The sequence below is a fragment of the Rousettus aegyptiacus genome, unplaced genomic scaffold (assembly GCF_014176215.1).
Source record: "Rousettus aegyptiacus isolate mRouAeg1 unplaced genomic scaffold, mRouAeg1.p scaffold_m13_p_4, whole genome shotgun sequence".
Taxonomy (NCBI): Eukaryota; Metazoa; Chordata; class Mammalia; order Chiroptera; family Pteropodidae; genus Rousettus; species Rousettus aegyptiacus.
In genome coordinates, this window is record NW_023416307.1 from 60,701,144 (window position 1) to 60,728,463 (window position 27,320).

Sequence of the window (27,320 nt, forward strand, 5' to 3'; positions counted from 1 at the left end):
GTTCACAGAAGTCCTCAAGGTGTTTTTTTGAAAAATGGGGCAGAGTTGGATGGGGGCATTCTGCAATTCCTTATCCAAAACTCTTGGGGACAGAGGTGTTTTACTATTCAACATTTTTTACATTTTATAAAAGATATCATATATAACATTGTTAAAGAAATTATTCATAACACTTGTTAAAGAATAATAAAGCAGACTTTATTTACGGGGGACAACTACAATGGGATTTTGTAGGAAGGGAGAGATAACAGCTTGACTCTGAATATAACAAAGACAAATAGAGATTTATAGCCAAGGAGCAGAGTGGAGGTCAGTGGATGGAAAATTATTAAGAGGTAATTCTTGCTGAACTGACTTCACAGGATTTTGGCTGAAGGAAGGCCAGAGTGGTCAGATATTGAGGGCAGAGAATAAGGAACTTGAGCAGATATCAATGGTGGGCAATTTTTACTAAACTGACTTAGCAGGATTCTTGCTAAAACTAGACTAAATGGGCCAAGGACAGAGCTCAAGGTCAAAGACTAGCCAGAAAGAGGACTCAGAGGAGCCTGAATCAAGTTTGGTCGGAGAGAATCTTTGTCACTAACACCCCCAGCAGGGTTTGGTGCAGGATCTCTAAATCAAACAGCTCAGTACTTCTGTAGCAAGACATACATTATTATTATTAATGCTAAGTAGGTTAAGTAAAGATTATAAATAGCTTTTCTTCAGATAAATTGTGAAAATATTCTCTGCTTTCAGAGCACTGTGATTTAGGAATTGTGGACCTATATGACCAAATGTGTGTTAGGTAGGTCATAACATGAACAGTTTGGCAGCTTGGTCTCAACCCTCTCTGACCTGAAATTAATTGCACAACCTTCTGCAGGCAAATGGTCTCTACGTCTTTAACCTCTTCTAAAAGTATTGAGTCGTTTCTTCTTTATCTCTGTTATTTTCCTAGTGACTAACTCATTGAAAATATTTTAAAAATCTGGGATTCAGCTTAACACAGGAACTTCTCTGCTTATTAACAATGTTTTCCTCTCTCTTCAGATGAGGATGAGGATAGTGATGAATCAAGTGAAGAAGAATCCAGCTTGGAGAGTGATGAGGATGAGTCTGGATCTGAAGCTGAGGTTTTTGATGATTCTATCTGTCCTACAAGTAAGTTGGATAAAACCTTGTGTTCTTTATGAAGTATGAATATGGATTAACCATACCAGGTAGGTCCTTTTGTCTTATAATAAATTGTCTTATAATAAAATTTAAGGAAAGAATGTTTTAAGGTGTATGAAGTATAGTGTAACAAATACTTTAGAGGGCTCTCTGGATGGTTTATTTTCTGTCTTTTTAGGCAGCCATGTATGATGACAAATTAAATAATCTACAGACAATCTGTAGTTGATTCAGTCATTTTTTATGCAGCATGTTTCATTTTAAAGAGAAAAAAAATTGTGTATATTTTTCTACCCCCCCTTTTTTTACAAAGCTCTCTCTTTTTGACAAACCCATTCAAATTTTCATATTTCATTTTTTATTAAGTTTATTGGGGTAACATTGGTTAATACAATTATATAATTTTCAGGTGTACATTATAATTTGACATCTATATATTCTATTGTGTGATTACCACCCAAAGTCCAGTTTCCTTCAGCTACCATATATTTGATCCCTTTTATTTACTTTACTCTCCCCCTACCCCTCTATATTTGACCCCCTTTACCCCACTTACCTCTCTCCCCTCCTCCCCTACTCCCTACCCTCTGGTAACCACTAGTCCATTGTCCACATCCATGAGTCTCCGTTTGTCCTGTTTGTTTGTTGCTTTTAGGTTTATATTCAACATATAAGTGATATCATGTGATTTTTTACTTTTTTAGTCTGGTTTATTTTGCTTAGCATAATTATCTTGAGGTCTATCCATGTTGTCATAAATGGCAGTATTTTATCTCTTCTTATGGCTGAGTAATATTCCATTGTATATATGTGCCACAGCTTCTTTAGCCAATCATCTATTGTAGGACACTTCAGTTGCTTCCATGTCCTGGAAACCATGAAAAACGCTACTATGACCATGGGTGTGCAAATATCTTTTCTGATACGGGTTTTCAAGTCTTCAGGGTAAATACCCAGTAGAGAGATTGCTGGATCACATGGTAGATCAATTCTTAGTTTTTTGAGAAACCTCCATACTGTTTTTCATAGTGGCTGTACCAATTTGTCATCCCACCAGCAGTGTATGAGGGTTCCTTTTTCTCCACATCCTCTCCAACATTTGTTATTACATGTCCTGTTGATTATAGCTATTCTAACAGATGTGAGATAGTATCTCCTTGTGGTTTTGATTTGCATTTCCCTAATAGCTAGTGATGTTGAGCATCTTTTCATGTTCGTAGGCCATGTGTATGTCCTCTAGGAAGAAGTGTCTGTTCAGGTCCTCTGCCCATTTTTTGATTGGATCATTTGTTTTTTTGTTGTTATTGAGTCATATGAGTTCTTTGTACATTTTGGATATTAGGCCCTTATCGGAGGTGTTGCTTGCAAATATATTTTCCCATTGAGATGGTTGTCTCTTTACCTTGTTGACAATTTCTTTTGCTGGGCAGAACCTTTTTAATTTGCTTTTACTTTCCTTGCCTTTGAGGTTGAATTCATAAAATCTTCTTTAACTCCAAGGTCCTTGAGTTTCATTCCTATGTTTTCTTCTATGCATTTTATTGTTTCAGGTCTTATATTCAGGTCCTTAATCCATTTTGAGTTAATTTTAGTGTGTGATGATAACAATAGTCTATTCAAATTTTCATATTTCAACCTGTTTTATGAGAGCAATTGTAACAGTTTTATAGAGATGCTTGGCAATGTGTATTCACAGTTTTCACCGGTGAAACCAATCTGAAACATGCAAACCAATATTCTTACAGTCTCAATAGACATATGGTTTAGTAGAAAAAATTGTCTTTTTGGTTTAAAATTTCTTGTTGTTTTTCTAGACATTCATATAAATTTTAAATCACATTTTAAAGTTTAATTTCAAATAAAGTTCAAATCTTATTTTGATTTTGAAAACAAGAGTCTTCTTAAAATTATTGTATTTAGGCGTGGAAGAGAGCTAAAACTTTTTGTAATGCAAGTTGTTATTTTACAGCAGATTTATATAGCTTGAAAGGAGTCTCACAGATAGTTCAGTGACAGAATTTGGCTAGAACTAAGGTTCCCGAATTCCATTGTAGTAATATATTATATTTTCATATTCTTTCTCTATGCTTGATGGATAGATGGGGCTTAGTGGAAATTGATATAGAGATACCGTACTTGAATCCCATTCTGTTACATACCAGCCATGTGACCTCTCTGAGACTTAGGGTCCTCAGCTGTAAAATTAAGACAATTAGTTTCTACCTTGTAGGACCTATGAGCCTTGAGTTCAGATAATGCTCATAAAGGGCTTAGCACAAAGCCTGGCTTAGAATACTGGTCTAAACATCCATACTAGTATCATAATTACTATCATTGTTATTAATAATTTCTACCTGGCATAATGGAGTTATAAGTATAGTGAAAAGTTGCTAGAGTATATCCACAAATGGACATTAATAATTCTGAAACTCCGAAGTCCATATTTACAGTATTACTTCATTCCATAACAAATAGGGCTGATTTTTAATTTTGACTCTCTTTTCAGATTGTGATGTGGCACTTTTTGAACTGGCACTTCAACTTCGAGAAAAAAGGCTGGACATTGAGGAGGCCTTAGTTGAAGAAAAAAAAATTATCGACAACCTCAAAAAAGAATATGATACGTTATCCAAAAAAGTATGGTGGTTTGCCTTTTATAGGTCTATTTATCCTCTCCCAACTTGCTACAGTTTCCCAGCTATTATATCCCCATTTCGTAGCAATGGCATGATTTAAGACTTCTCCCAAGAGAAGAAATGTTTCAGATGTTATATCTAGTTTTGTTTGTTTGTTTGTTTCCGAGCACAATCACGATGGGAGCCATTGGACTTTGTCTAAATAATCGGTCTCCAAACTTTGATTACATACTTCTATACATAAAAAAAAAAAATGTGGAGCACCTGTCCACAAAATAAATGTATATTTATACATTATATTTATAAATGATTGAACTAATAAACAGTTGACCCTTGAACTACACAGGTTTGAATTGCATAGGTTCACTTATAAGGCAGAATTTTTTCAGTATATATACAGTCAGCCCTCCGTATCCCTAGGTTTCACATCTGTGGATTCAACTAACTGCAGGTGAGAAACAGTATTTTTGATCCCTGGTTGGGAATCCACAGATGCAGAGGACCAACTTAAGTTATATGTGGATTTTCAACTGTGCTGGAGGTCAGCACCCCTATCCTCCATGTTGTTCGATGGTCAACTGTATTTTGTATATGATAAAACATTCACAACAGAAATTTAAAAAAATATGTAGAAACAGAAATTCATATATTTTTCTGCACCCAGTAGGTCACTTCATTGACACTTTGGGGTGGGTGCATCCCATGGTGGAGACCAGTAAGCTAAACTTTTGGTATGATCATATTGATTGATTTCTGCCTTATTTGCTCATTTTCCTTCCTAGATACTCTTTCCTAGAGCAACATCACTTAGTTCATATTCAGAAATATTTTTGATAGATTGCTTCTCTTCTTGCCAATAGGAGATGATTTAAAAATTTTTCGAGTTTTTTAGGAGATGAAGAATGTGCTATAGAAATCCTGTAGTTAGTGGTTTTGTCACTATAGAGCCTTTTCTCTTTAATTTATTAAGTTCATCTTGACCAAACAAGATTTGAACCATCCTGGCAAAGACATTCCATGCTGAGAGATACTTTTCATACAAAAATAAAAGGGAGATGAAGACATGTTTTCTGAGCTCACATTTATAAAACCTTTACAACTCTGGGGACATGGGAATGATTGGAAAAGTAGGGTGGACAAAGAGTCGGCAGGAAGGAAATAATATACATTCTTGGACTGTAGACTGGGATTCTTCATTTAATTACAGCCCAAAATAGCAAATCCTGCTCATGGTTTTACTTCCTCTCAGGACGCCCTCATTTACTTCTTTGGGTTTGTGTTCTCTGAATCTTGTCAACATTTCACTCATGGGGCTTCCCACAGGTCAAAATTGTAGCTACTAATCTGAATGCAGCTGAGGAGGACCTGGAAGCTTATCAACGAGAGAAGCAGCAGCGGCTGAATGAATTGCTGGTTGTGATTCCACTCAAGCTCCACCAGGTGATGGGTCTAGAGGTTGTCCCATCCTGAGTAAAAGAACCACCACACCCAGGCTTTTCCACAATAAAATTTGTAGGTCACTAGTGGAGCCAAGAGTGATCCTTTGCTGAGAATTCTACCTGTAGAACTACACCCCAACTTTCCTTATCCATTCTCAGGTTGTTATAAAAGAATAACATCAAAACATGTATTTCCCTGTGACCTATTATTCAGCTTTAAAAGTTGAATCATTTCAGGTCTGGAGAATGAGAAGCCTATGACTTAAGAATGGAATGGCTTAGAGTTTGAAATCTTGCATCTTGCACCAATATTACTTTTACACTATCTTTAAATAGACATAAACTAATGATATAATAATTATTTTAATCTCTACTTATTAATGAGAGAAGACAAAAGGAAAATATTCTTTCTCTTTTTTGCCTTTTTTTGTTTATTTCCACACTCCACTTGAATTGTAACATATTAAAATGCAGAGATACGTATCAATGAGAGAAAAAGGCTGAACGAGAAAAGAGAAAAATACTGTCTTCTGTCAGGTAAAGAGAGAAAGCTGCGTTTTAGAAGAGAAACCTAAGATTAGCCTTACCTATGTTGCGTGTCAGTGTTAGGTGCTGTGGAATTGGCTCTGGCTCCGGGCAGCCCTATGAATGAGTGACGTCCACAGTGTCCTGTCCTCACCAGCCCTGCTTAGCTCCTGTGGACTCACGTCTTCTTTTATGAAGTCAATCCATCTCATATTCGGTCTTCCTTTTTTCCTGCTGCCTTCTATTTTCCCGGCATTATTGTCTTTTCCAAAGAACACTGCCGTCTTCTGATGTGCCTGACACAGGACAGTTTCAGTTTTGTCATTTTTGCCTCCAGCGATGTTTTGGGTTTGATTTACTTTGTGTAACCTAAACCAAACTGAGTTAGCTGTATGTAGCAATTTACCTAAGATGCCAACCATGAAATGTTTGTTCTATCATTGTGCAGTAGATATGAGCCATAATCTATGTGGGAAGATTTGCTGTCCCCAGAGGGATCTAACGTGGCTTACTATCTGAAGGCAGCCTCCCGCTTTCACCTTACTTAGTGGTGACAAAGACAGTAACCTAAACAAGGAACAAAAGGAAGTGCTTCCCTCATGCTTTCTATGACTTTACATTTAATTTGATCTTTGTTTTGATTTTAGTTTTGTTTTGTTTTTGTTAGATCGAGTATGTGGTATTTGGAGAAATACCTAGTGATCTTTCTGGAACTTTGGTCTTTTCTAATCGCTCCTTGGGACAGCTCCAAGATCGAATTGTACAGCTCCATGAGGAGAATTCTAAGCAACAAAAAATTAACAAAGAATTTCGAGAGAGGCGTAAACAGCTTATTCGAGAAAAGAAAGAGATGGCAAAAACCATACAAAGTGAGTAACTAAGCCCATGGATTATCTGGTAATATTTATCGATATTTCCTCATATGTAATATTTGTTGATAAGAGGAAACTATCAAGTGACTGTCTCTGTCTTTGAAAACAGTAAGTAATCAAAGAATCAGGAGGAAACAACAACAGCTTCTTATCTTCCTACTTACTATTTCTCCTGATACCATTGACGATCACTCTCCTATTTTAAAGGGATAAATCTTTTATCATAGAAATAGTTTCTCTGGATTACAAAAGGTTTTATATTAATGAAATATAGAATGATATACTGATAACCCATGTATTACTACCAAGCTTGAAAAAATAAACCACTGAAGTTACAATCGAAGGCATTTCTCTTTCTAATATTCTGCTATCTCCTTCCCCAGGATCCAGCACCAGGTGAGAACACATGTATGTTTATGCATGTATCCACACACAATATGTGAAACTACTTTGCATATTTTTGACTGACATACTATGTTATATAATTTTATAGTTCACTTTATTAAACCAGCTTTTTAGAGTTATCCATATTGCTATAATAATTATTTACCATAACTGCTATTATAATATTCCATTGTAGGACTATGAAGGAGGTAATCTCTTCAATCCTCTGTTGAGATTCAGGATATTTTTCATGATTACAGACAATGTTACAGCAATCCTTCGTGTACATGTCTCTCTGCGCATGTGTATGAGAAGAGAAATCCCAGGATGGGGGGCTCTGGGTCACAGGGGAATGTGTACATTTTCAGTGCTCCTGGATATTGCCATGTCACCCTCCAAAATAGTTATTCCATTTTAGCTCCCCACCCCCTACAGTGTGTGAGAATTGCCCAGGCTTCATATTGTCATCATTGCTTGATGCTATCAGACTTTAGTATGTCTTGTCAACCCAGTAGATGTTAAGTTGTATTTCACTGTGGTTTTTATTTACGTTTCCTTGATTCTGGTGAGGTCAAACAGCTTCACATACATTTATTTGTGTTTCCTTTTCTCTAACTGGCCAGTTGTATCTTTTACCCATTTTTTACTTCTGTTTTTTTCTTTTTTGTTTTCTTAGTGATTTTAGGGAGTTCTTTCTATATTCTGTCTTTCTTTGTCCATCAAATGTACTTCAAATCCCTTCTAGTTTGTGGCTTGCCTGTTTACTTTGTTTAGTGTATTTTGAGGGATATAGACATTTTAAATCTTAATGTAGTTAACTTTGTCCATCTATTTATGGTTTGTGCATTGTGTATGTGTCTTGTTTAAGAAATCTTCCCCTATTTTGAGATCATAAGATATTTTTATATCGTTCTCTCTTTTAGTAGTGTTCTTTACATTTGTGTTTTTAATCCACCTGGAATTGCGGTAGATAGTATAAAATGCAGTGTAAAGATAATTATCTTTTAAAATACTTTTTATAATATTTGCTATATGGAACATATGTATAAGTGGTGAAGTATTCCAGCTTTGATAAAGATAATATTACCAATACCATAGCATCTACCTTAATGCCACAGAACTGTATACTTAAAAAAGATTAAAATAGTACATTTTATGTTATGTGTATTTACAAATAATGATTTTTAGAAGAAAATTTGAAAAAGGAAAAGAAAATGGAAATGATATAGTGGTCCACCAATCCAAGTTGCTTGGATACGTAGAGGCCAGTTTCCAATGAGTGCTGATGGTTCTGCCCCCATGGGTGGCTGGATTATAAAATTAAAAAATACATGTTAGTACTCCATGTTTGAATAACACTTATTTGAGACACAAAATTTTCTCAGGTGTAAGACTTGAGGTTTTAATGTTTCTCACATACTTCACATTCCTTTGGCTTCTATAGACTGAATGTGAATGTTGTTTATATTTGAAAGTACTAGTCATCAAACCAAGACATAAAGTAGTATGAAAATGAGGAAGCTTGTTTCAATTTGGGTAAACCCAGTTTGGGAAAACGTGTGAAGAAAAATGAAGTATTCAAAGTTTTGGAGTGTTAGTTCAAATAAAAAGAAATAGTTTCATGTGGTGGGAGTTTTGTTCAGTGACTTTCAATTCTCTTAAACCCAGCCCATTTTCTGAAAGCAAATGGTGGATCTGGTCAAAGACTGATTTCCTAATTCTGAATATGAAACTAGGAGTGGGTTCCTTTCCTGTAATCCAGAGAAAAAACGGCTTAACAGTGATGAGAAACACCACTGTCAGTGTCAGCTTGTGTTTGCCTTCTGGCATCCCTAGACCCAATGAGGAAGAAGGAGAGAATCTGGAACTTGTACTAGGATGGGATAAGCTCACTGCATTCCAAAGAGGGCCCAGCTCACAGCCACAGGGAAGGTGGATAGCGAGTATTTCAGAAGCTTTCATGTTCCCGGTGAACATCAGCTGGACTAATAGGAGACAGGCATTAGGCTGGCTCCACAGGGGGAATGGTAAGGACCGGAGTACATATCCTGGTACATGAGGCTGCCATGGGAGAGAGTATGCACTTATATGGGGCTAGCCTGGGGGGGGGGGTGATCAAGGTTCTTGCTGAGAGAGGCCAAGCAGCAGCCACAGGCTAGCCACATGTGTGCAAATAATCTAACCATTTCATGTGCATCATTGATTATCATGGCTATCACATTACACAAGTCCATGGAAACACTTAAAAAGAATAGAAATAAATAGCTTCTTTCTGGATTGTGCAAAGTGGCAGCCATACCAGTTACACTATTACAATTCAACTATAACATTGATACCTGAAATCAATTCCTGCACTAGAACAGAATTGTATCATTTTGTTGTACCTCAGGGCCTTCAGATTTCATTCTGGGACAGTCTGGTACCTGAGAAGTCTTGTTACAAGATTGTTTTCTTGGGGAGCTCAGAGCCCACAAATGGAATTTTCCTTAGGTAGCCCAGTTTTCTCACACTGGGGAAAGATAATAAACAAAGTAAAATATATTACATGTTACCTGGAGATAGTTGTTAAAAAGAAGTATTAAAAGGGCCAGGAAAGAGAGGGCTGAGGTCCGCGAGAGGACAGGAAGCTCTCTGGAAAGGTGACATAGCTGATAAAATGTGGCTCTCTCTGGTTAGAGGACAAGGACTGCTCTTAGTTACACCTTCAGAATTGAGTGTATTGGAAATGAGTCTTCACAGGTCTTACTTACAACTTGCTTTCAGAAAATGGGGTGGGCAGAGTGAGCCATGTGGCTATTTGGGGAACAGCATTCCAGACAGTAGGAACTGAGATGGGAGTGAGCTTGAAATATCTGAGATGCAAAAAGGAGGCCAGCATGTCTGGTATAAATGAAGAGACAGATGTGGGAAAGGACATAGTAAGGGGGGGGATAAGAGGGGCAGGGCGGGGTGGATTATGTAGGGCCTTTTGAAATAGCACAGGGACTTAAATTTTTACTTGGTGTGAGATGGAAACTTCTTTTAAGTGCTTGCTCTATTCTTAGATGCTATAGAAATCAATAATAAAAAAGGAGAAACTGAGTTCATAATCTAATTTAACTCCACTAGCAGTCTGAGGAGGGGCAGATCAGGGTGAGTTAGCCAGTTGGGAAAATAAGTCTGTTCTATACAGGATTTTGAAGTAGATGAAATGACAATTCAGGAATGGGCATGTTAAATGAGGAAAGTAGCAGGTGAAAAGTCAGAGGAAAAATCAGCCGGTAACATGAAATCCTTTACCATCTTACAAAAGCCGTTTGTAGAATGCTACTGTAATTGGTATTGTTCATTTAATATCACGGAACAACGTGATGGCCACCGTCTTCTTTTAGAAATGGAAGAAACAGTCCGTCAACTAATGATCAGCAAGTTTGGCCGTGTGATAGACCTAGAAGCTCTTCAGACACTTTCTGTGAATACAACACTTGAAGAATTGAAGATCAGAAAACTTCGGAAGGAGCTTTTGAACGCAAAGGAAATAAAGATGTGGGAGGTAAGGATGAGAGAGCATGTGATCTACTCTGGTTCAGTTTGGGTGGAGGCAGGAAATCCTGGTGAGCTATAAGTGGTTCCTGCGAAGCATCTGTACAGCTGGAGGCCGGTCTCTGAGCCCACTTGCCCCTGCCCACCTGTCTCCATTATCTTGTAATCTTAAGCCTGTCTTGGCTTCTTCAGCATTCACTTAGTTAGAGGGACTTGTGTGTCTTGGAGTGAAAGCACCAACACTGGGGTTTGGCATCCAGGGTGCATGAAAATATAATGGCAAAATGGCATGAGAGATTGCAGAGAGATTTCATTCCGAGGTCTACATTAGTGTGCAAATATTCTAATAGTTTTAGAAATGAAATTGCTATACTCTGAGGATCCTAATTGTATGTTTCTATATAGCTTTTGCATGCTGTCACAATCTGGAAATTAGAAAGCATCTCTTGAGTAATAAATTTTATAACAAGGCATGGACTGTTTTCGCTGGTAGGGTCTTAGAAGATGTTAATGCATGCATTGTTCCCAGAGCCATGAGATGAGGCAGTGCCCCCGTTACAGCCTGATTCAAAGGCAGGAGCTTTTACAAAGATTTTATAATCCCACAAACCACTGTGTCTTCTCCAGTTTACTGTCTTATCTCATCAGTAGATAGGAAAAAAGAGGTTCCTAGTGCTTTCTCATCTCATCTTTTCTTATCCAAGATTTGCCACTGTGCTGCGAAGAAGCAAATTACTTAAGTGTTTATGTCAACGGGACTGGTCTCTATCAGGGGAATGCTGGAAAGAATACGTGAAATCTAAAGTAATTTGTTGAAGCAATAAGAGAACAAAGGAAAACCACTAGCAGATGTATGACCATTCATGTATTTTGGGGATCCTGGGCCAAAACTGGGGGAAAAGCAATATGTGAAAGTTTCCCACTTAAATTATCATTCTCCTTTTTAATTAATGAATACCAGCACTCAGTATGCACACTGATTTCTTTCCTCAAGAATGGAGTGGCATCTATGTCTGTCTTATTTTTACCTGCTTTTATCTTTTCTCTAGTCAAACCAGACCAAATGCAGTTGCTTCTGGTTATACTGGCTTCTGATTATATTTTCCTACGTGCACACCATTGGCCCACTGGTTTTAATCAAATCTGGACATTCGTTTTTCTCTATTTCCTTTCATTCATTTAATTAATTTTGCATCTTCCTGCTCTGGTAGGAAAAGATTGCTCAAGTGCGATGGGAACTGATGATGAAGACAAAAGAACACACCAAAAAGCTCCACCAGATGAATGATTTGTGTATTGAAAAGAAGAAACTTGATTCTCGATTGAATACACTACAGAACCAGCAGGTGTGCTCCCTTTCTTGATACCCTTTGTTAGAACTGGGCTAGCTCTGTAAAGGTAGCTCTCAGAGATCATGCATGGGGAAGTACGTTTTGAAACTGAGGCTAGTCTACCTCCGAAGCCGACTCCATTGCTACTATTCTTACAAAAATCTAGTGTGAATTGGGATGGCAAGCAGCTAGTGTCAAAAAACATGTCAAATAACAATAACTAAAATTTGTTTGGATATGGTGAGAATGAAGGAAAAGTTAAAGTGACTTTAAAATGACCGACCAGTATGACAGGGCATGAGTTGGCACATGTATTTTAGCTGCAAGTTTCAAAAAGCCCTACTGAAAGTAGCTTAAAAAATTAGGAGTCATTTTTCTTACTTAACAAGAAGTCTGGAGGCGTTGACTAACGGGTTTTGGTTTAGTGGGCCTGTGATGCCGGGGCCAGTATCTCTGTGATTCTGATTCTTTGAAATTTCCTTCAGAGTCACAAGATTGCCTCAGCTCAGTTTCACATCCATAGGCCAGCCTCTTCTTTTTCATTTAGAAAGCAGAAGTTTTCTGCTTATATCTACTTAGCCACTCTTAGCTGGAAGAGAAGCTGAGTAAAGTTAGTGTACAGCTTTCATGGCTTCTAAAATGAAGGTAGACAAGGGAGGAGAAGCAGAAGCTATGGGTAACAACAGTAGCCTCTACTTACTATGAAGGTCTGCCATAGTAAGTGAGAGTCATGGACAAGTCATGGGCTTTTGGCTTCAGATAACCTGATCTAACCCCTGCTTCTAGCCCCAGTAATATAAGGACTTGGGCCTATATTAAGAAATTCATGAATTTCTCAGTCTCAGTCTCCATATCTGTAAAAGTGGAATAATGCCATCTAGTTCACAGCGTTGTGAGGATTAAATGAGACAGCATATGAAAAGCAACTGGTAGAGAGTAGATACTCAGAATGTGGCATATCCCTTCTTTTAACGTGCAAATTTTATTGAGCATCTATTTATGTAACAAGCTCCAAGGTAAACACTGGGTAGTGATGAGATCTAGGCACACTGGGCCCTGTATCTAAGAGGCACAGGATCTCTTTAGACAGACAGTGATCAAAGAAACGTTCAGGTAGAACCATAACAGATTGCCACTTTTTTAAGTTTAAAAGTGGTCAAGTATCATAAATTTCAAATGATTCAACCTAATTACAATAATATATCATGGCTGTTTTCACAAAACACAGAACAGGAAATCCTAGCCTAGTCCACAGGGCAAAGAGGGCCTCCCTAAAAGTGATGTCTGAAGCATGAGCAGAGGTGGGCTGGACAGGGAAGAAATCAGATAAGGAAATAAAGATTTCCTGTTTGGGGAAAAAAAAAAATGACTGTGGGCTGTATAGAAAACAGAGGGACCTTGCCTTTTTGATTCCAGTTATGAGTCCTTCAGGGTATGAATGACTGACTGATAGCTTGAGTTACTCATCTACAGGGGACTTGCATTTTGAGTTGTTCATCAGCCCAAAGGGACGCATGTCTAATGGTGGGATTTCAGGCTCTGTGAGCCTCCTTAAAGGAGCCATGGCTATTTAAACTGACTGGAAGGCACAAGGACAGGGAAGTTTTCACATCTCAAATTATTCTTACAGTAGGGAGGTGTTTTCTCTCTTTCTCTCAACAGGGCAATGCCTTCCAGGGCCCTCGGAAAGCAGATATTGTGGCGAGAGAGAAGGTCACTCAGTTGATCCAGTTCCAGGCAGAAAGGATTTTGGCCTTAAAGGAAGAGATCACTCTTTTGCGTAAGAAAGGTGGCCTTATCCTCCCACCTATTCAGACTCCACAGGAGAACAGATGAAACCCCTGGGCCTTTTAAGTTTGCTTTTTTTTTTTTTTTTTTTCAAATCTATCCGAGATTTCTGACATAAAATTCAGCAGAAGTTCAGTTTCCTTGTTTCCTGCAACAATCCTGTTATTTTAAAGTGAACTGATCTAAAAGTCTAAAACCACATCTAGTGATGTAGTTTCAATAATTTTTGGTTATCTTAGGACTGCAGTGTCCAACATCTATTTATTATTGAATGGAATCATTTTAGATCTGTTTGGAACCAACTAGATTGAGTATGAAGTCTTAGAAGGCTGTATCTCAAACTGTAAGGAACCATCTTTGATACATCCCATTGAGGAAATTTGATTTTTGGTTATCTGAATTTTTAGCCATTGGCAAGAAAAACTATCATTGAGGGCATTAGCCCAGATTTGTGGTTCCCCCTGGATTAGCTAAGTGAAGACTGAGAACATTAGCCCTGTCTGCCCCACTCCTGGAAGTGACATATAGGCTTTTGGCCAGGTGGTCTGAAGTCACATCTTTTTTCTCTTACCTGCTCTACTTCTCCTTTCCTAGCATTTCCAGGTTATGTATAGTCCTTAATTTTATTTAAAATATTTTCAAAATACCGCTCTTCTGAAAATATGCTGTGTCTCAATGGCAATTTTTCCAAGTTAGCTGTTGGATGGAAAGATTTAACATCTAAACGTTGGCGCTGTTTCTTCTGGCCAGCAGAGGGTGCACTTGTCCTAGACCATTAGAGTCACTCCTGGGCTTTCCTATCATCTTGTTTATTCAATTTATGATGAGAGAAGCCAGGGTCTGGCGTGACCACTCTTAACAGGATCAAGTGGCATTTCATCCGTAATTCAGCTTTCCTGAAATCTAGAAGATGCGCTGCAAGTCTGCCTCCATCTAGTTCCAGTTGCACATGTAAAGGCTAATCCTGTGGTTGGACAGCAAGCAGTAAGTGCATGTTGATTTTAAACAACTAGTGAGTCAATTCCTCTAGCCATGTTGGTGTATCTTTGGAAAGAAGGGAAGGAATTTTATCAGGTTCCACATGTTTACGTGTAGCATAACACTTAACAAAGGGAGAATATACCTGGGCTTCAACACACACCCCTCTATAGACAGTGTTACTGATATGACCAAAGTTTTACCTCAAGTCCAGTTGTAGGTAAGAGAACTGTGAACCCACTTCTCCCTGCCTACTAAACACTGTCCCCTCCTTGACTGAACACTTTTTCATTCTGCATTAATAAAAACTGACATTCAACATTTACAAGGCAAAAAATTAGAAACGACTGCCACCTTTTCCAGATCTCATCTCTTGATGGATCTGAAAATGTCACAAGTGGATATCTTCAGATACTCAAAGACTCAACCCTGAGGAGAATGCTGACTCATATACGACTAGGCCAAAGGTTACAGGGAAGACTAAACATTTATTTAGAAGTTACAGTGTTTATTTTTAAAGATATGTTGCCACAGATTATTGATTCTGGAAGGTTTTTAATGCTTACAGTACTGTACACATCTGAGTCTATTCTCACGGGCATCTGAAAACGTTTTCTGTAGCACCAGTCCAACCATCTTCACAGGTGTCTCCAGCCTGTGATACTGTGGCCCTTGCTTTTCCCTCATGGTCATCACGAACTGTGCGCCTAGGATTCTTGCCTTCAGCAGCTGCTCTGCGGGCCTCCTCAGTCTGTTCCGGCTAGTCTGTGTTCCTGGCTGACTCCTGCTATATTGTAGCTCCTTCGTTTTCCCTCTCATACCCCGCTTGGTAGGATTCCCTATGTCTCTATGTCTCTCTGGCATTATAAAAACACATATACATTTATTTACAACTGCATAAATATATAAATATGGCTATTATAGAAAAATAAATACGAATTTTCTCTGTCCCTTTTTTAAAATGATAATATAGAATCTTTCTGGAATACTGGCTTCTGTCTAAATTGTGGGAGGTGGTGTTTCAAAAGATACATGCAATGGTGGGCTAGGGGAGAGCCGTAGCCCAAGCTCCTGTCCTGTGTAGGCCCCCGTGGGGTGCTGGGGAAACCACTCTCCTCCACCCACTTGGCAGGACTCAGGGCTGTCCACTTCTTCAACTGGTACAAGGCCCAAGCAGCATGGGGGCCCTGAGGGGAGAGAAAAGTAGGACATATTAAAATCCAGACTGACCATGAACCAATGCTCAGTGATATGGGTCAGTCTCTCTGTGATAGCAGCTGGTTACACTGGTCCACCCTTCTGGTATGGAGTCTGATCATGATCACTCCACTCATAGTTCATTCCCCTAAATGAGGCAGTCCAGTTTTAATGATGCTTGGTCTGGCTCTAGGAGGTGCCTTTTCAAATTTCAGCTCTCAGAGATAGGGTCAAGGACCTACATTCATGCCATGGAGGCTAAGAAACTAAATTAGCCAAGCCTCTGATCCATCCTGCACCCAAACAAGCATCCACTGATCTCCAAGAGACTGCCACAAGGAAGACAACAGTAGGATGCCCTGCACCGACTGGGCTGGCATGCATTGGGTCCCTTGCAGAAAAAGTTCGGTGGAAGCACAGAGAGTTGTGATGATGATGTTTGCAAGAACTTGGCTCCTTAATGATTGATGTAACCTTAGTCCTTAATTAAGAGACAAGACTGAACAAAGCAAGGTATTTCAGAACAATTAGAGAACATCTCTTAGTGCGATGAGAGGTGGTAGGAATTTGTGAATGGCCTTGAAATGCAGAGCCCAGAGGACTTCTTTCTCTGAAATGGCAAAGTATCCTATTCTTTAGCCTTTGAGGACACAGCTCACCGCACTGAAAAAGGACCCAATTGGTACACCCCTGCACTCTGCTGAGCCTTGAGGAAGGAAGAAGGGTGGCCAGCCACCCTCCCTTCCTCTGTGTCTCCTATGTAAAAGCTATGGATGGCTCCTTACCAAGCATCACCATTGATGACTGTTATCTTCCCCTTTTCCAAGCCACTCCTGGGTCCTGGATGCCTACCTCATGTCATCCCCAGACTGTTCAATTTCCTGCCCGGCCCCTGGCACTGACCTGGGTGAAAAAGAGGGTCCCATGTCACTTCAGGCCCAGGATTCGGAGTTACACTCCTCATTCCTGACTGGCTGGCAGCAGCAGGCTGCTCCTGGAGGTGGTGGCAGTCCTGGTGGGTCTGGAGCAGCTGGTGAGTTGAGTCATCAGGCAGTGTATATAAGAAAGAGCCCTCGTCTGGGTCAGCCTTGGTTCCCCTGCATGCATGAGACCAGATCAGGAGGTGAGGTACAGGCAGAGCGGGCCCATATCCCCACTGGGCAGCTGCTTCCCTGTCTGAGGGCGCCACAGGAGGTCGGAGCTCAGATGGGCAGGGACTGCTCCCCTTTGAACATCAAGAGGTGCCACGTCATCATTTCCATGGGGGTAATTCTAGTCTATCTGCATTTTATTCCGTGCAAGTCCCGAGTGTATGAAAGAACGTAGAATCAGGTGTCCAGGGGCCTCTGGGCAAAACCAGCAGTACGTGGCTACTCTGGCCTACCAAGTGAGGGGAGGATTCCAGGAGGCCAACCCATGCTCCACAGCAAGAAAGGGGCATCGTAGCTACAAACGCAACAACTATCCCTAGGGTAAGAGTTCAGCGGAGCAGGTTGTCAGATGTGGGGATCCCCGCGTGAAGCACTGGTACTCACCTTTCAGTGACCGACGCTAGATTTGAGGACCTAAAGAGCAAGTAAGCTTCCAGGGAGTGGAAGGCAGGGATGGGGAGGGGCCTGGTTACCTGGGAATCTGGTGACTGTGGACGCCATATCCGTTGCCAAGAATGGTCTGCCTCAGCAGGCTGCTGGTGTCATCCTGCTGCTCAAAAGAAAGAGTAACAAAAAGGCCACGTCTGAGAGTCCACGAAATTTTCCTGTTCGTTCTTCAACAGGATGAACTGTTCCTGACTGAAGGAAGCTAGGCTAGCAGCCTAGTATTAGAGGCTGGAAGGGAGGAAGCCCCGGAAGGCAGCCCAACCACTCCCCCCACAGCAGCCTGCCTGTACTTGCCCATACACCCGGGACTGCGTTACCTGCTGAAGCTCCCCTGGGCAGTGCTGCTGCGGTTTCATGCCTGCATAGCCCAAGGCAGTTGCAGGGCAGCCCCTGTTCACATGGACCCCATTGGTGCAGGTCCGTCCATTGGTGCCACTAAGGTAGGGCTGCCCATTAGCTCGGTGGCCTGGGAGTCCTCCCAATGGTACCATTGTGTATTGGCAGGAGGAGGACAGAAGGGCACTTCGAGGAAAACCCAGGTCTGTTGTATGTTCTGGAAGAACAGAAAGATTTGCTTAGACCAAGAAAGCCTGGGGCAGTTTGAAAGAGTTCCACATGAATCTCAGAAAACTCCTGACCAAATGAGGTAGGCAGGTTGTTGACGCTACCCCAAGAATGAGAATATTTTCCCTCAGAATACTCCTCCTGTCACCCATTTCTTTCTAACATCTAGACTTTTTCTGCAGTGGGGAGATGGGTGAGGAGAGAGAGAAGCAAAGGTGGGTTTAGTGGAAGGAGGTGGTGAACCACCAGAAGGAACAATATTTAGGTGAGGCAAGCTGAGCAAGTGTGTTGCCATTTGAAGCAGAAATTAGTGGATAATGGTCAGATTAACCTAAGACAAGGGGGAAAGTTCAAGGCAGCCCTGGCCTCAGAGGCACGAAATGTTTGGAGGGAAGAGGCAGGTAAATAGGAATATGCGGTCAGAGCAGCAGCTTCAGATAGTTAAAGTAGTTGGAAGCAGATAAGTACTGAGTTCCCGAGACGCAGAGAGGACAAACTCCCACTTCATACTCAACTCCATCTGCCAAGGTCCGTGAGCTGGGAAGAAAGGGCCCCGTCTTGGAGTATTCTGACTCTCCAAAAGCCCCCCAGGGGACCCTGGAGCTTGAGCTCCAGTGAATGAGAAGCAGGGTGCCTCCGATCCTTCCCTGAGCAGAAGCCTCTTGGGGGACTGGAGGCCCTCCCCCCCACCCAGGGCTCCTTCCCCATGGGGCTGAGGAGAGTCACTCACTCTGCTTAGACCAGGCCCTCCACAAGCAGAAGGGGATGAAGGCCACGATGATGAGGACGACAGAGCCCAGCACGACCCCGACAATCAGGTAGGGCAGGTCACTGGAGCGTGCCACCATGGCCCCTGTGCCCACCGGCCGCTCAATGGTTTCAGGGGGTGGCGGCTGAGGTGGAGCGAGAGTTGGGGGTGGCGGTCGACCAGGCTGACCAGAAGACTTTCGAGCTGTAATGGTGAACAAAACTCACATCAGCATCTATTTTTTTGACATTTCTTTCCCAACAAATAAAAAGAAAAAATATTCTGATTCCACAGATGTCAGAAAGAGGGTCAAACTCATAAGACAGGGCCTCGAAACCGTTATTAGATGAGTGTGGTGTCCAAGTTCAGCACGAAATCAGCACTTTGCTGTGAAATTTGGTGGTGTTGAAGAGAACTGAACTTTACATTTCAAAATATAACCTGAGATAGTTGTGAGTCACACATTAGAGTCAGACTGGGTCTTCTGTGCATAAGTGGTGTGGGGGGTTTACTGGAAGAAGAGCCTGTGAACTTTTAGAAGAAAATATGAAAAATGCACGGAACCAACAAAAGAGCTGGGAGTGGAAGAGTTTACTCATGAATTTGCTCTTCCTGGGGAGATTCAGAGATGTAGGAGCTGGGGTTACAGAGAAGGGAGATGGGCGTGTCAGGACTCCCTAGGACAGACGGTAATTGTGAAATGCCAATTGAAAGGTGACAAGATGGTGAATTTCTCATCTGGGTTTTGCTATCATCAGGGTGTCTCTGACATCGTTAACTCTTACAGCGTCTCCTCCTTGACTTTCCGATAGATACTACAGGCTTCTGATTTCCCCACTACCTCTAACTGCTGCTGCTTCCATTTCTCTTTTCCCATTCTTTTCTGTCTTCTCCTCAGATATTAGGTCTGTACTCTCTCTGTGTACTCTCATCTCTTCCCATTGATACATCCTAACCTATATCCTGATGACCCAAATACTCCTGGCTCAGGACCCTCACCAGAAAGGAGACCTACTCTCTTGGGACATTTGCATGTCAATGTCTCAAAAGAATCAGACTGTTAGTCTCTTTCACTATATTCTTTTCTCATAGGATCTGGTTCTCTCCTGGCCACATCAACAGATGGCAACATCACCTGTGTGGTACTGCCAGCTAAAAACCTCCAGGTCTCCTTGAAGTCCTTTCCCTCTCTCCCAGCCCCTACATGCTGTCAGTCCCTGGTCCTACACACATGTCCTCAGAAAAGAGACCCAAATCCAACCCTTCTCTTTATGTTGACTTCACAGCCCCTGTTCTTTCCCCTCAGCCATTCTTGCATAGTCATCAGTGACTTTTCTCCACAAACATATCCAGCAATGACCTTCCTCCACCTCAGAGCCAAGAGCTTCCTCGATGACCCAATGCTCACTATTGTCCCTGGCCTTTTCCCTGAGCATCCCCTCCCTTGTCCTCCTGCCAGGTGCCATACATTCCAACCATCTGGAGTTACTTGAAGGCTGATCTGGTCCCTTAGGCAACTCTCTCCTCAGTCCAGCCTGAAGAGCCAAAATTTCCAAAAGACCAGTATGAAACCTTTGTGAAGTCTCTGTTCTTTGCCCCGGACACTGTGCGTGTCACTTGATTTGTAGCTGTGTAGGTATCTGTCCCCTTGCACTCATGTGCAAGATGTATACACGAGTCGCTCGGTATCTGTTGAATAAGTGATGGAAAGGAATGCAAACTGGGGAGCGAATGTGGCCATGATGGGAAAATGGGTTGTTTCCTTGTCTCTTCTTTTTCCTTCGTGATTGTCTCCTAATTTTCTTTGCAATACACCTGCTAAATACACTTTCAGTATTTGCAAAATGGAGATAATGATATCTATCCACCTATCGATAATGTGAAACTATTAACACATTATTGTGTGAATATGTTTAACATGGTTTGGTGCAGAGAAAGAGTATGGGCTTGTAGTTAGCTGAACTTCACCCAGAGCCTGCTCCACCTGAATTAGCTTCATGACCTTGGTCAAGGTCTATCTTCTCCAGATGCTCAGTTTCTTTCCTATCTCAAGGGGTTGTGCTTAATTAAGTAAACCAACGAACGTAAACATCAGATTTAGCATAGGAATAAAGTGTTTATGGAAAGTTCCCAACCTGAAAATGGGTTCTATTCCACGAATTCATGTGTGAGTTAGTTCCCAAGTTCCTTGAAGCTGTCATGATGACAGCCCATTCAGACTTAATACAAGACACAGGCAAACGAACAGAAGGGTTAAAAATGACAGAGTTGAAGGGTACTTGGGGAAAAAAATGAGTCTTCCTGGGGAAGAGATACCCAGCAAGGTGCACACAACGGCGACTTTGCTGAAAATGATGAGAGGAGAGCAGAAAACCCCGGAGAATCACCTTTGGTCTCACAGATCATCACGTTGCTGAACTCGCTCTCCCCTCCTTCATTAAAGCACTGCATCTTAATGTCGTAGGAGGTCTCTGGCTGCAGGTGGCTGATGGAGTGCCAGTATCTATCCCCTGGGAAAGAGAACAAGAGCCACATGTGGGGATGTGTATCTGGTTTGCTTGGCCCCCAGGGGCAGGCAGCCTCAGCGGGGGCTGGTGTCTGGACTGGCGCCACTGACGGGCACAGGGGCCATGTGGTGGAGGAACAGTCAAGGAAATGCTCTAGGTTCCCACTCAAGGTGCTGCTGTCCCATCACCGTGGGAAGGAAGTATGTGGGTTTATGAACTCGATGACCCCAAGTGTGTCACGAAGGAGTTAATGAATGATATGGGACACAGATGCTGTGCGTCATACCAGCCCGGGTTTTATACTTTCACCAACGGTGAGATGAGACCCCCCCTTTGCCAACAGAGGAAAGTAAATCACACAAAAGTGTTTCTCACCTTCCACCATATCCTTCTTGTAGTCACTGTCATTGTCACTGTCTGTGGGTCGGTAATAGATATAAAAGCCATGGATGGGAGTGTTGTTGTTACTTGCTGGAATATACTGTAGGGAATAGAGAAGAAACGTGTTGACAATGGAGCAGAGAAATCATCAGGTGAGCAGAACCACTGGGGGAGGGAAATTTTACCCCAGCCTAGGGGACCCTGGCAGCCATGATCCATGATGTCCAGTGATATCCCCAATGCTCTCTGGAGAATGCTGTAGAGATCACTTATTACTTTATTTAGCTTGGAGACAAGAAACAAACTGCCATTTCCCCAAAGACTTTAAGTCCCCTCCGAACCTGCCTGGGTACGTGAGGGTGAGTCCCTCAATTTCTAGGTACCCAGACGGAGGAACACTTGAGGGGAGGCAGAAAAGTAGTTTGTGCCTGTCTCTGCCCAGCGGAAGCGCAGCCCGTCTTCCCGGTTGCAGTCTATGCAAGGCCACTTACCATCCACTTGAGCATGATGGTGGTCTCATTGACTGCATCAGTGAAGGTGATGTAAGGGCCGGCCACAGGCCTCTCGTATATGCGGCCACTGTAGCCGGACACCACGTAGGGCCGGGAGGGGGCGCTGGGCTCGCTCTCCCCCAGCATGTTCAGAGCCCGGACCCGGAACTTGTAGGAGGTGCCTGGTGAGAGACACTCATTGAACCCAGGAGCTGGTAAACACCTTCCGACTCCGCCGCAGCCCACCGGCCAGCATCTGGAGGTAATCTTCTCAGCAACCCTTCCCCAAAAGCACAGCCCCAGGGACTCACAAGAACTCCCACCCTTTTCAGAAAGGAGCCACACAGGAGATGGCTCCGAACTCTTAGGGAGAGAGGAAGAGGGGGAGGGCTTGTGGGGCCGAGGTAACGCCACCAAGAACATCCACAGGAGTCTAGCAGAAGGTGGAGGACGAGTGAGAAGAACCTCCAAAGCCCCATTCTCCTCCCAGTGGCTGGGGGACAGCTGGGGGACCAGGTAGGACAGTGGCCAGGCCCCTACCTTTCTCTAGGCCTGTGATCTCCACTGAGAGCAGGGAGGGAGGGATGGCGCTGGTGGCCAGAATCCAGTCCCCCACTTTCTTTAGCTTCTTGTACTCCACACGGAAGGATTGGATAGGGAAGCCACCGTTCCCACGGGGAATCCAGGTCACATACACGGATGTCTCAGAGGCCATGGAGATAGTGGGCCTGTCTGGAGCTTCTGGAGCTGAGGGAATTCAGATATGAAGGCAGAAGAAAGCAGGAGGCAGGGACGTGATTAGAACACGGTTATGTTGCAAATGGACTTGGCCTGTTCCTCACAGGGTCCTGACCCCACAGCCCTCCAGCTGCATCAGATCTCCCTAGGGCTACCTGGGTTCCCCTCTCCCAGGAGGAGCACTCAAGCTAAGACCTCTAGAAGCTATACATTTTTAATGTCAGAGTTTGGAAGACCATGGGCCAGCTGCTCTCTCCTCCACTCTCTCTGGACCCACAGGGTCAGCAACCCATGTCACCCTCCAGTGTTTTTATTTGGAAAGCTCCAATCTATAGTTCCTCATTGTGATTAATTGGGGAGATGCTAGGAAAATGTCATAAGGACTTCTGGACCCACAGACCCAAGATCCCATTCAGCCTGCAGAGGTGAGCCTTGCAGCAGTAGACCTGGTTCCGGTTTTGACTTCTCATCACCCCCGCCCCCCGGGGTTGCTGGGGGCTTACGGGAGAGGCGGCCATGGTCTGGCTGGCTGCTGCTCTGGAGGCTGGCTCCAGGGTCATCTCTCTGGATCTGCTGCTCCTTGCTGGCCAGGATTTCGGGTTTGGGCCGCCGTCCTGCGTAGAAGTGGGTTGAGATCAGCAAGGTGGGGAGTGTGTGCTAGGTCTCCGTTTTCCACAGAGTCCTTTCTGCCTGAGGTCTGATAAGGTGAGGCAAAAAACCCAGGACACTGGAAGCGTGGTCTGATCCCCAGCTCTGTCTGACTGCCATGGTATTATTGCATCTGGCCCCTGCGTGAGGGGGTGGGGTACCGGATGCCAGAGAAGCCGGCTGGTGGCTCTCCTGCTGAGCAGTGGGACTTAAGCCTGTGTGGACAAACCACAGGGAGACAGTAACTGGAAGGAAGATTACTTTTAAGGTAAGTGACTGGGAAAAGGTGAGCAGGGCTTCCCACCTGGGCCTGGTATGGTTTGCTCAGGCCCATGGAAACCCCAAGCTGGGAGAAACGATTGACTCTTACCAGTTCGAAAAGTGACCATGGCCGTCTGGCCTTCGCCCGCACAGTTGTAAGCTGCCATCTCCACTTCATACAAGCTCCCAGGGTCAAGTCTCGTGAGGGTCAGGCGGTGCTGGCTGGCCGGAATGCCAGAGACAGTCCAATCATCAGATGAGTTTGTGACCTGCTGGAGAAGGTGGCTGGTGTCAGGACCTGCACCTCAGCCTGGAGCTACGGGTGGGCTGTGGGTTGCAAGGAAAGTGGAACTGAGCCCAGGAGGGCAGAAGGAGGGAAAGGCGAATGGGCCGGACTGGGGTGGGGTGTGCTGCAGAGCTCGGGCTGGTCCTGCTGGCTCCTGGACATCTGTCCTCTCTGGGACGGTGAACTCGGGCTTCCTGATCTCTCAGCTAATGGCCCCATCAAAGAAAACCCAGAGGGGAAGGTCAAAAGGCCTGACTGATATTGCCGAGGATTTCTCCAAAGACTTCTCTCTCTTCCTGAAAAGTTCCATATTTACTTTCTTTCTCCTTGCTCTCCTAGAAGGAGCCGAACATAGCTCCTGCAGTTTGTATTCTAACGAGAGGAGAATGGCGATAAAAATAGCAGCGCCAGTAGAAATGACCACTCTTGCCAAGTGTTTACTACGTGCTAGGCATTAAGCACTTACTATGCACTACAAAGTGCTTTCACAACAATAGTCCAAGAGATTGGTGTTAATGTTCTCACTTTACAAATGAGAAGAGTAAGACTTAGATGAATGATCTGCCTAATATCACATCGCTAGTGAGCTCAGAAACCAAGAGAGCATTCTCATAATTGTCATATCCTAGAAAGAAAAAGAATCTGGGAGCCAGAAAATTCTGGATTCAAATCCTCATTCTGTTTCTTATCGGCTGTGCAACCCAAAGCAACTTCCCTAACCTCTCTGATCCCCAAGCTTTTCCTTTGTAAAACAGGGCAAATAAAATCTCTCAGATTATCCTGATTAGGTGATTTATGTAGTGTTGAGCTTTGAACTTGGCTCACAGCAGGTTCCCAATAAATGCCCGACCCTTCTCCCGACTGCCCCACATCCTTCACTCCGTGAGGTCTCCGTCATTTCAACCCTAGTTTTTCTGCTCCTGCCCGCAGACCTTGCTTAGAACTTAAAAACTGTAGATGAATGGTAATGACTATGGATTAATATTAATGGTTTCAGATCCCCAGCTCTTTAAAAACAATAAAGGAGCTCCAGGTTTCCCAACAGGCAATGCCGAGACAGGCTACTTCCTCTCACCCACCCTACTTTTCAGGACAAAAGACTTAACTGCCAACTGTGCACATCTCAGAGAGCCCGCTGGAACCTGAAGCTACGGTTTTCTGAAGGAACTAAACAGCTGGTAGGAAAGCTCTTAACCCCGAGCAGAATATTCCCAAGTAGAACAAAACCTGCTATTCAAGGGACTGGACGGTCTGGGCTCATTAATGTCAAGCTTCCAGGATTTGTTCCAAGGGGAGACGTTTTTACAAACTGAGAATCCCCAGTGGTGCTGGAAACCCAAACACAGTAGCCCAGGCTCTGCAGATGTACCAGGAAATGAAACTTGCTTCACTGTGTGAAAAAGTGAAAATGAGCTAAATGAGTCCTAGTCTCCAGCAAGAGAAGGGGGCTGAAAAAACAACCCAAATGCTGTTTTGATTTCCAAATCCTTTCTTATGTGACGGTCTTTAAGACATGTTAGTTCCTCAAGAAAGGAGACTGCTTTCAAGACGTAATCTCTGCCTTGGCAATGTCCACCAAATAGCTCCAAGTGCCCCCACGGTCCAGGTCCTAATAAAAGCCCGCCCAGCGGGGGTTACTATCCTCTTACTTCCCCTCTGTCCCTTCTCCCTCAGCTCTCCCAGTGCTGGCCTCACACTTCCACTGGGCTCAGAAATGAAAATAAGAAATGGAACGGTAATTAGTCACCGTCACACACACTGAGACAGTAGACGCAGCCTCAGCCTGGCATTTCCGGATCACCACGCATGGCCTTTGCCAGCCTGCCTCTTGCTGAGGCAGTTTCGTGGCCACCTATTGGCCTGAAAAATATTATTCTTGCTCTCATGCTGGTTCTTGTCTCCTGGGGACCACGAGCATTTGGCCTGCCCTGATCTTTGTCTACAACTCTGAGGTGGAGGTGTCCAGTTACACAAGGAAGTAAAGATTGGGACCAGCCCTGCCCCATAACCTGGGCTAAACAATGCTGCTTTTTGTTAAAAAGTTATTCACCCCCTTTGCTGGCTGGTGTGAAGACGCCAGAAAGCCAAGGGTTAAAGAGGACTGCCCCGCCCTGGCCCACACCTAGGAGGCAGCATTGCCCTAGGTGTCTTTCTGATGAACCCAATGTCTCTGTGGGCTTGTCTAGACCCAAGGTCTCCTAGGAGAGCAAGAAAGGGGAAGAACAGAATGAGAGGGGCCGCTAGGGTCCAGAGCAGGGGAAAGGGCTTCTGCACAGCCAGCATTTTCTGCAGTGCAGGGCTAGTTTTGTTGTCTGTTTTCTGGAGGGGGAAGATGAGTTGATAAATGCTTTTTGTTCCACATTCATATACTTTCCAAATTTCCTTCTAAGTGCACATAGTACTTTTATAAGCAAAACATTATGAATACAAAATAAAATCTAGCATTTATAACTCGTTATTACTTATCAAATGAGATTTTTTAAAATTTATTTAAGAACAGTAATTGTCTACTGTCTAGTGGCCTTAGAAGGAAAATGGCATGCACCTGGGATGAACAGAAACGTTTTTCAAGGGCATTTTTCTAAAGGGAACTTCATGTCCTTCTTCCCTGAAGGGTAACAGCAAATGCGAGCAAAGTCTTGAACATGGGTGGCAGCCTGGGGGCCCTGTCCTGCCTCACAGGACAAACTGTCCAAGAGGAAAGGCTGGTTCGGCTCTGTCCCATACCCTGTGAGAGCCAGAGAGTTCTTCCCTGACAGCTACCAAAACATTCACCCAGACAGACTCCCTCTGTCACAGAGAAATAGTTAAGGTCTGAACAACGTGATGTGTTTTCAACTCAAACGCCTGCTTGTCAACCCTGATCCATGATGAATCCTAAGAACTGAGGGGGTATTTTACAGCCCTCGGAGAAAATTCTTGTTCACAAATATTTGTTTTCCTGGCTGTAGAGCTAGCTTGCCATGCCAGAGTTCCTGCAGGTATGTACCCAGCAGAGCTTACTTTGCTTAAAAAACAAAACAAAACATCAACAAATGACAGAGGGAAGGACGGGTGATGGTTAACAGGGAGACTATTAATTCTCCTCTGGGACTAGAAGCTGGTATCGGCTTCTGGGAAACCAGTGCATGGAGCTCAGACCTGAAGGCAAACACACGGCTTTTTTCCAGGCTGCTTAGGGTCGCAAATGCCCAACACACCCAGATTTCTGGGAGGAGAAAGAAGGCTGTGCTCGGCAGTGGGGATTGCTGGTCCAGGCCTCAGGAGC

The 27,320-nt window shown here is 43.2% G+C and overlaps 2 protein-coding genes across 9 annotated transcripts in view; one reads left to right on the plus strand and one right to left on the minus strand.

Moving 5' to 3' along the window:
* Positions 1-14,563, plus strand: part of CFAP44 (cilia and flagella associated protein 44) — a 103,195-nt gene extending 88,632 nt beyond the window's left edge. For both annotated transcript variants that reach the window (XM_016150677.2, XM_016150678.2), the window contains exons 29-35: positions 1,036-1,146; positions 3,665-3,795; positions 5,118-5,234; positions 6,426-6,627; positions 10,386-10,546; positions 11,748-11,882; positions 13,530-14,563. In XM_016150677.2, coding sequence (XP_016006163.2) covers positions 1,036-1,146; positions 3,665-3,795; positions 5,118-5,234; positions 6,426-6,627; positions 10,386-10,546; positions 11,748-11,882; positions 13,530-13,703 — 1,031 coding nt within the window. In that variant the 3' untranslated portion in view covers positions 13,704-14,563. The remainder of the gene's footprint in view (positions 1-1,035; positions 1,147-3,664; positions 3,796-5,117; positions 5,235-6,425; positions 6,628-10,385; positions 10,547-11,747; positions 11,883-13,529) is intronic.
* Positions 14,564-15,381: 818 nt separating this feature from the next.
* The window catches only part of BOC (BOC cell adhesion associated, oncogene regulated), a 70,535-nt gene continuing 58,596 nt past the window's right edge, over positions 15,382-27,320 (minus strand). For 6 of the 7 annotated variants that reach the window (XM_016150686.2, XM_016150680.2, XM_016150683.2 and 3 more), the window contains 11 exons: positions 23,876-24,038; positions 23,361-23,471; positions 22,660-22,866; positions 22,120-22,301; positions 21,623-21,728; positions 21,128-21,250; positions 18,723-18,944; positions 17,746-17,981; positions 17,455-17,531; positions 16,734-16,927; positions 15,607-15,820 (listed from right to left, as the gene is read on the minus strand). In XM_016150686.2, coding sequence (XP_016006172.2) covers positions 15,633-15,820; positions 16,734-16,927; positions 17,455-17,531; positions 17,746-17,981; positions 18,723-18,944; positions 21,128-21,250; positions 21,623-21,728; positions 22,120-22,301; positions 22,660-22,866; positions 23,361-23,471; positions 23,876-24,038 — 1,809 coding nt within the window. In that variant the 3' untranslated portion in view covers positions 15,607-15,632. Of the gene's footprint in view, positions 15,821-16,733; positions 16,928-17,454; positions 17,532-17,745; positions 17,982-18,722; positions 18,945-21,127; positions 21,251-21,622; positions 21,729-22,119; positions 22,302-22,659; positions 22,867-23,360; positions 23,472-23,875; positions 24,039-27,320 lie in introns of all 7 variants that reach the window. The other variant, XM_016150687.2, reaches the window with a different exon arrangement.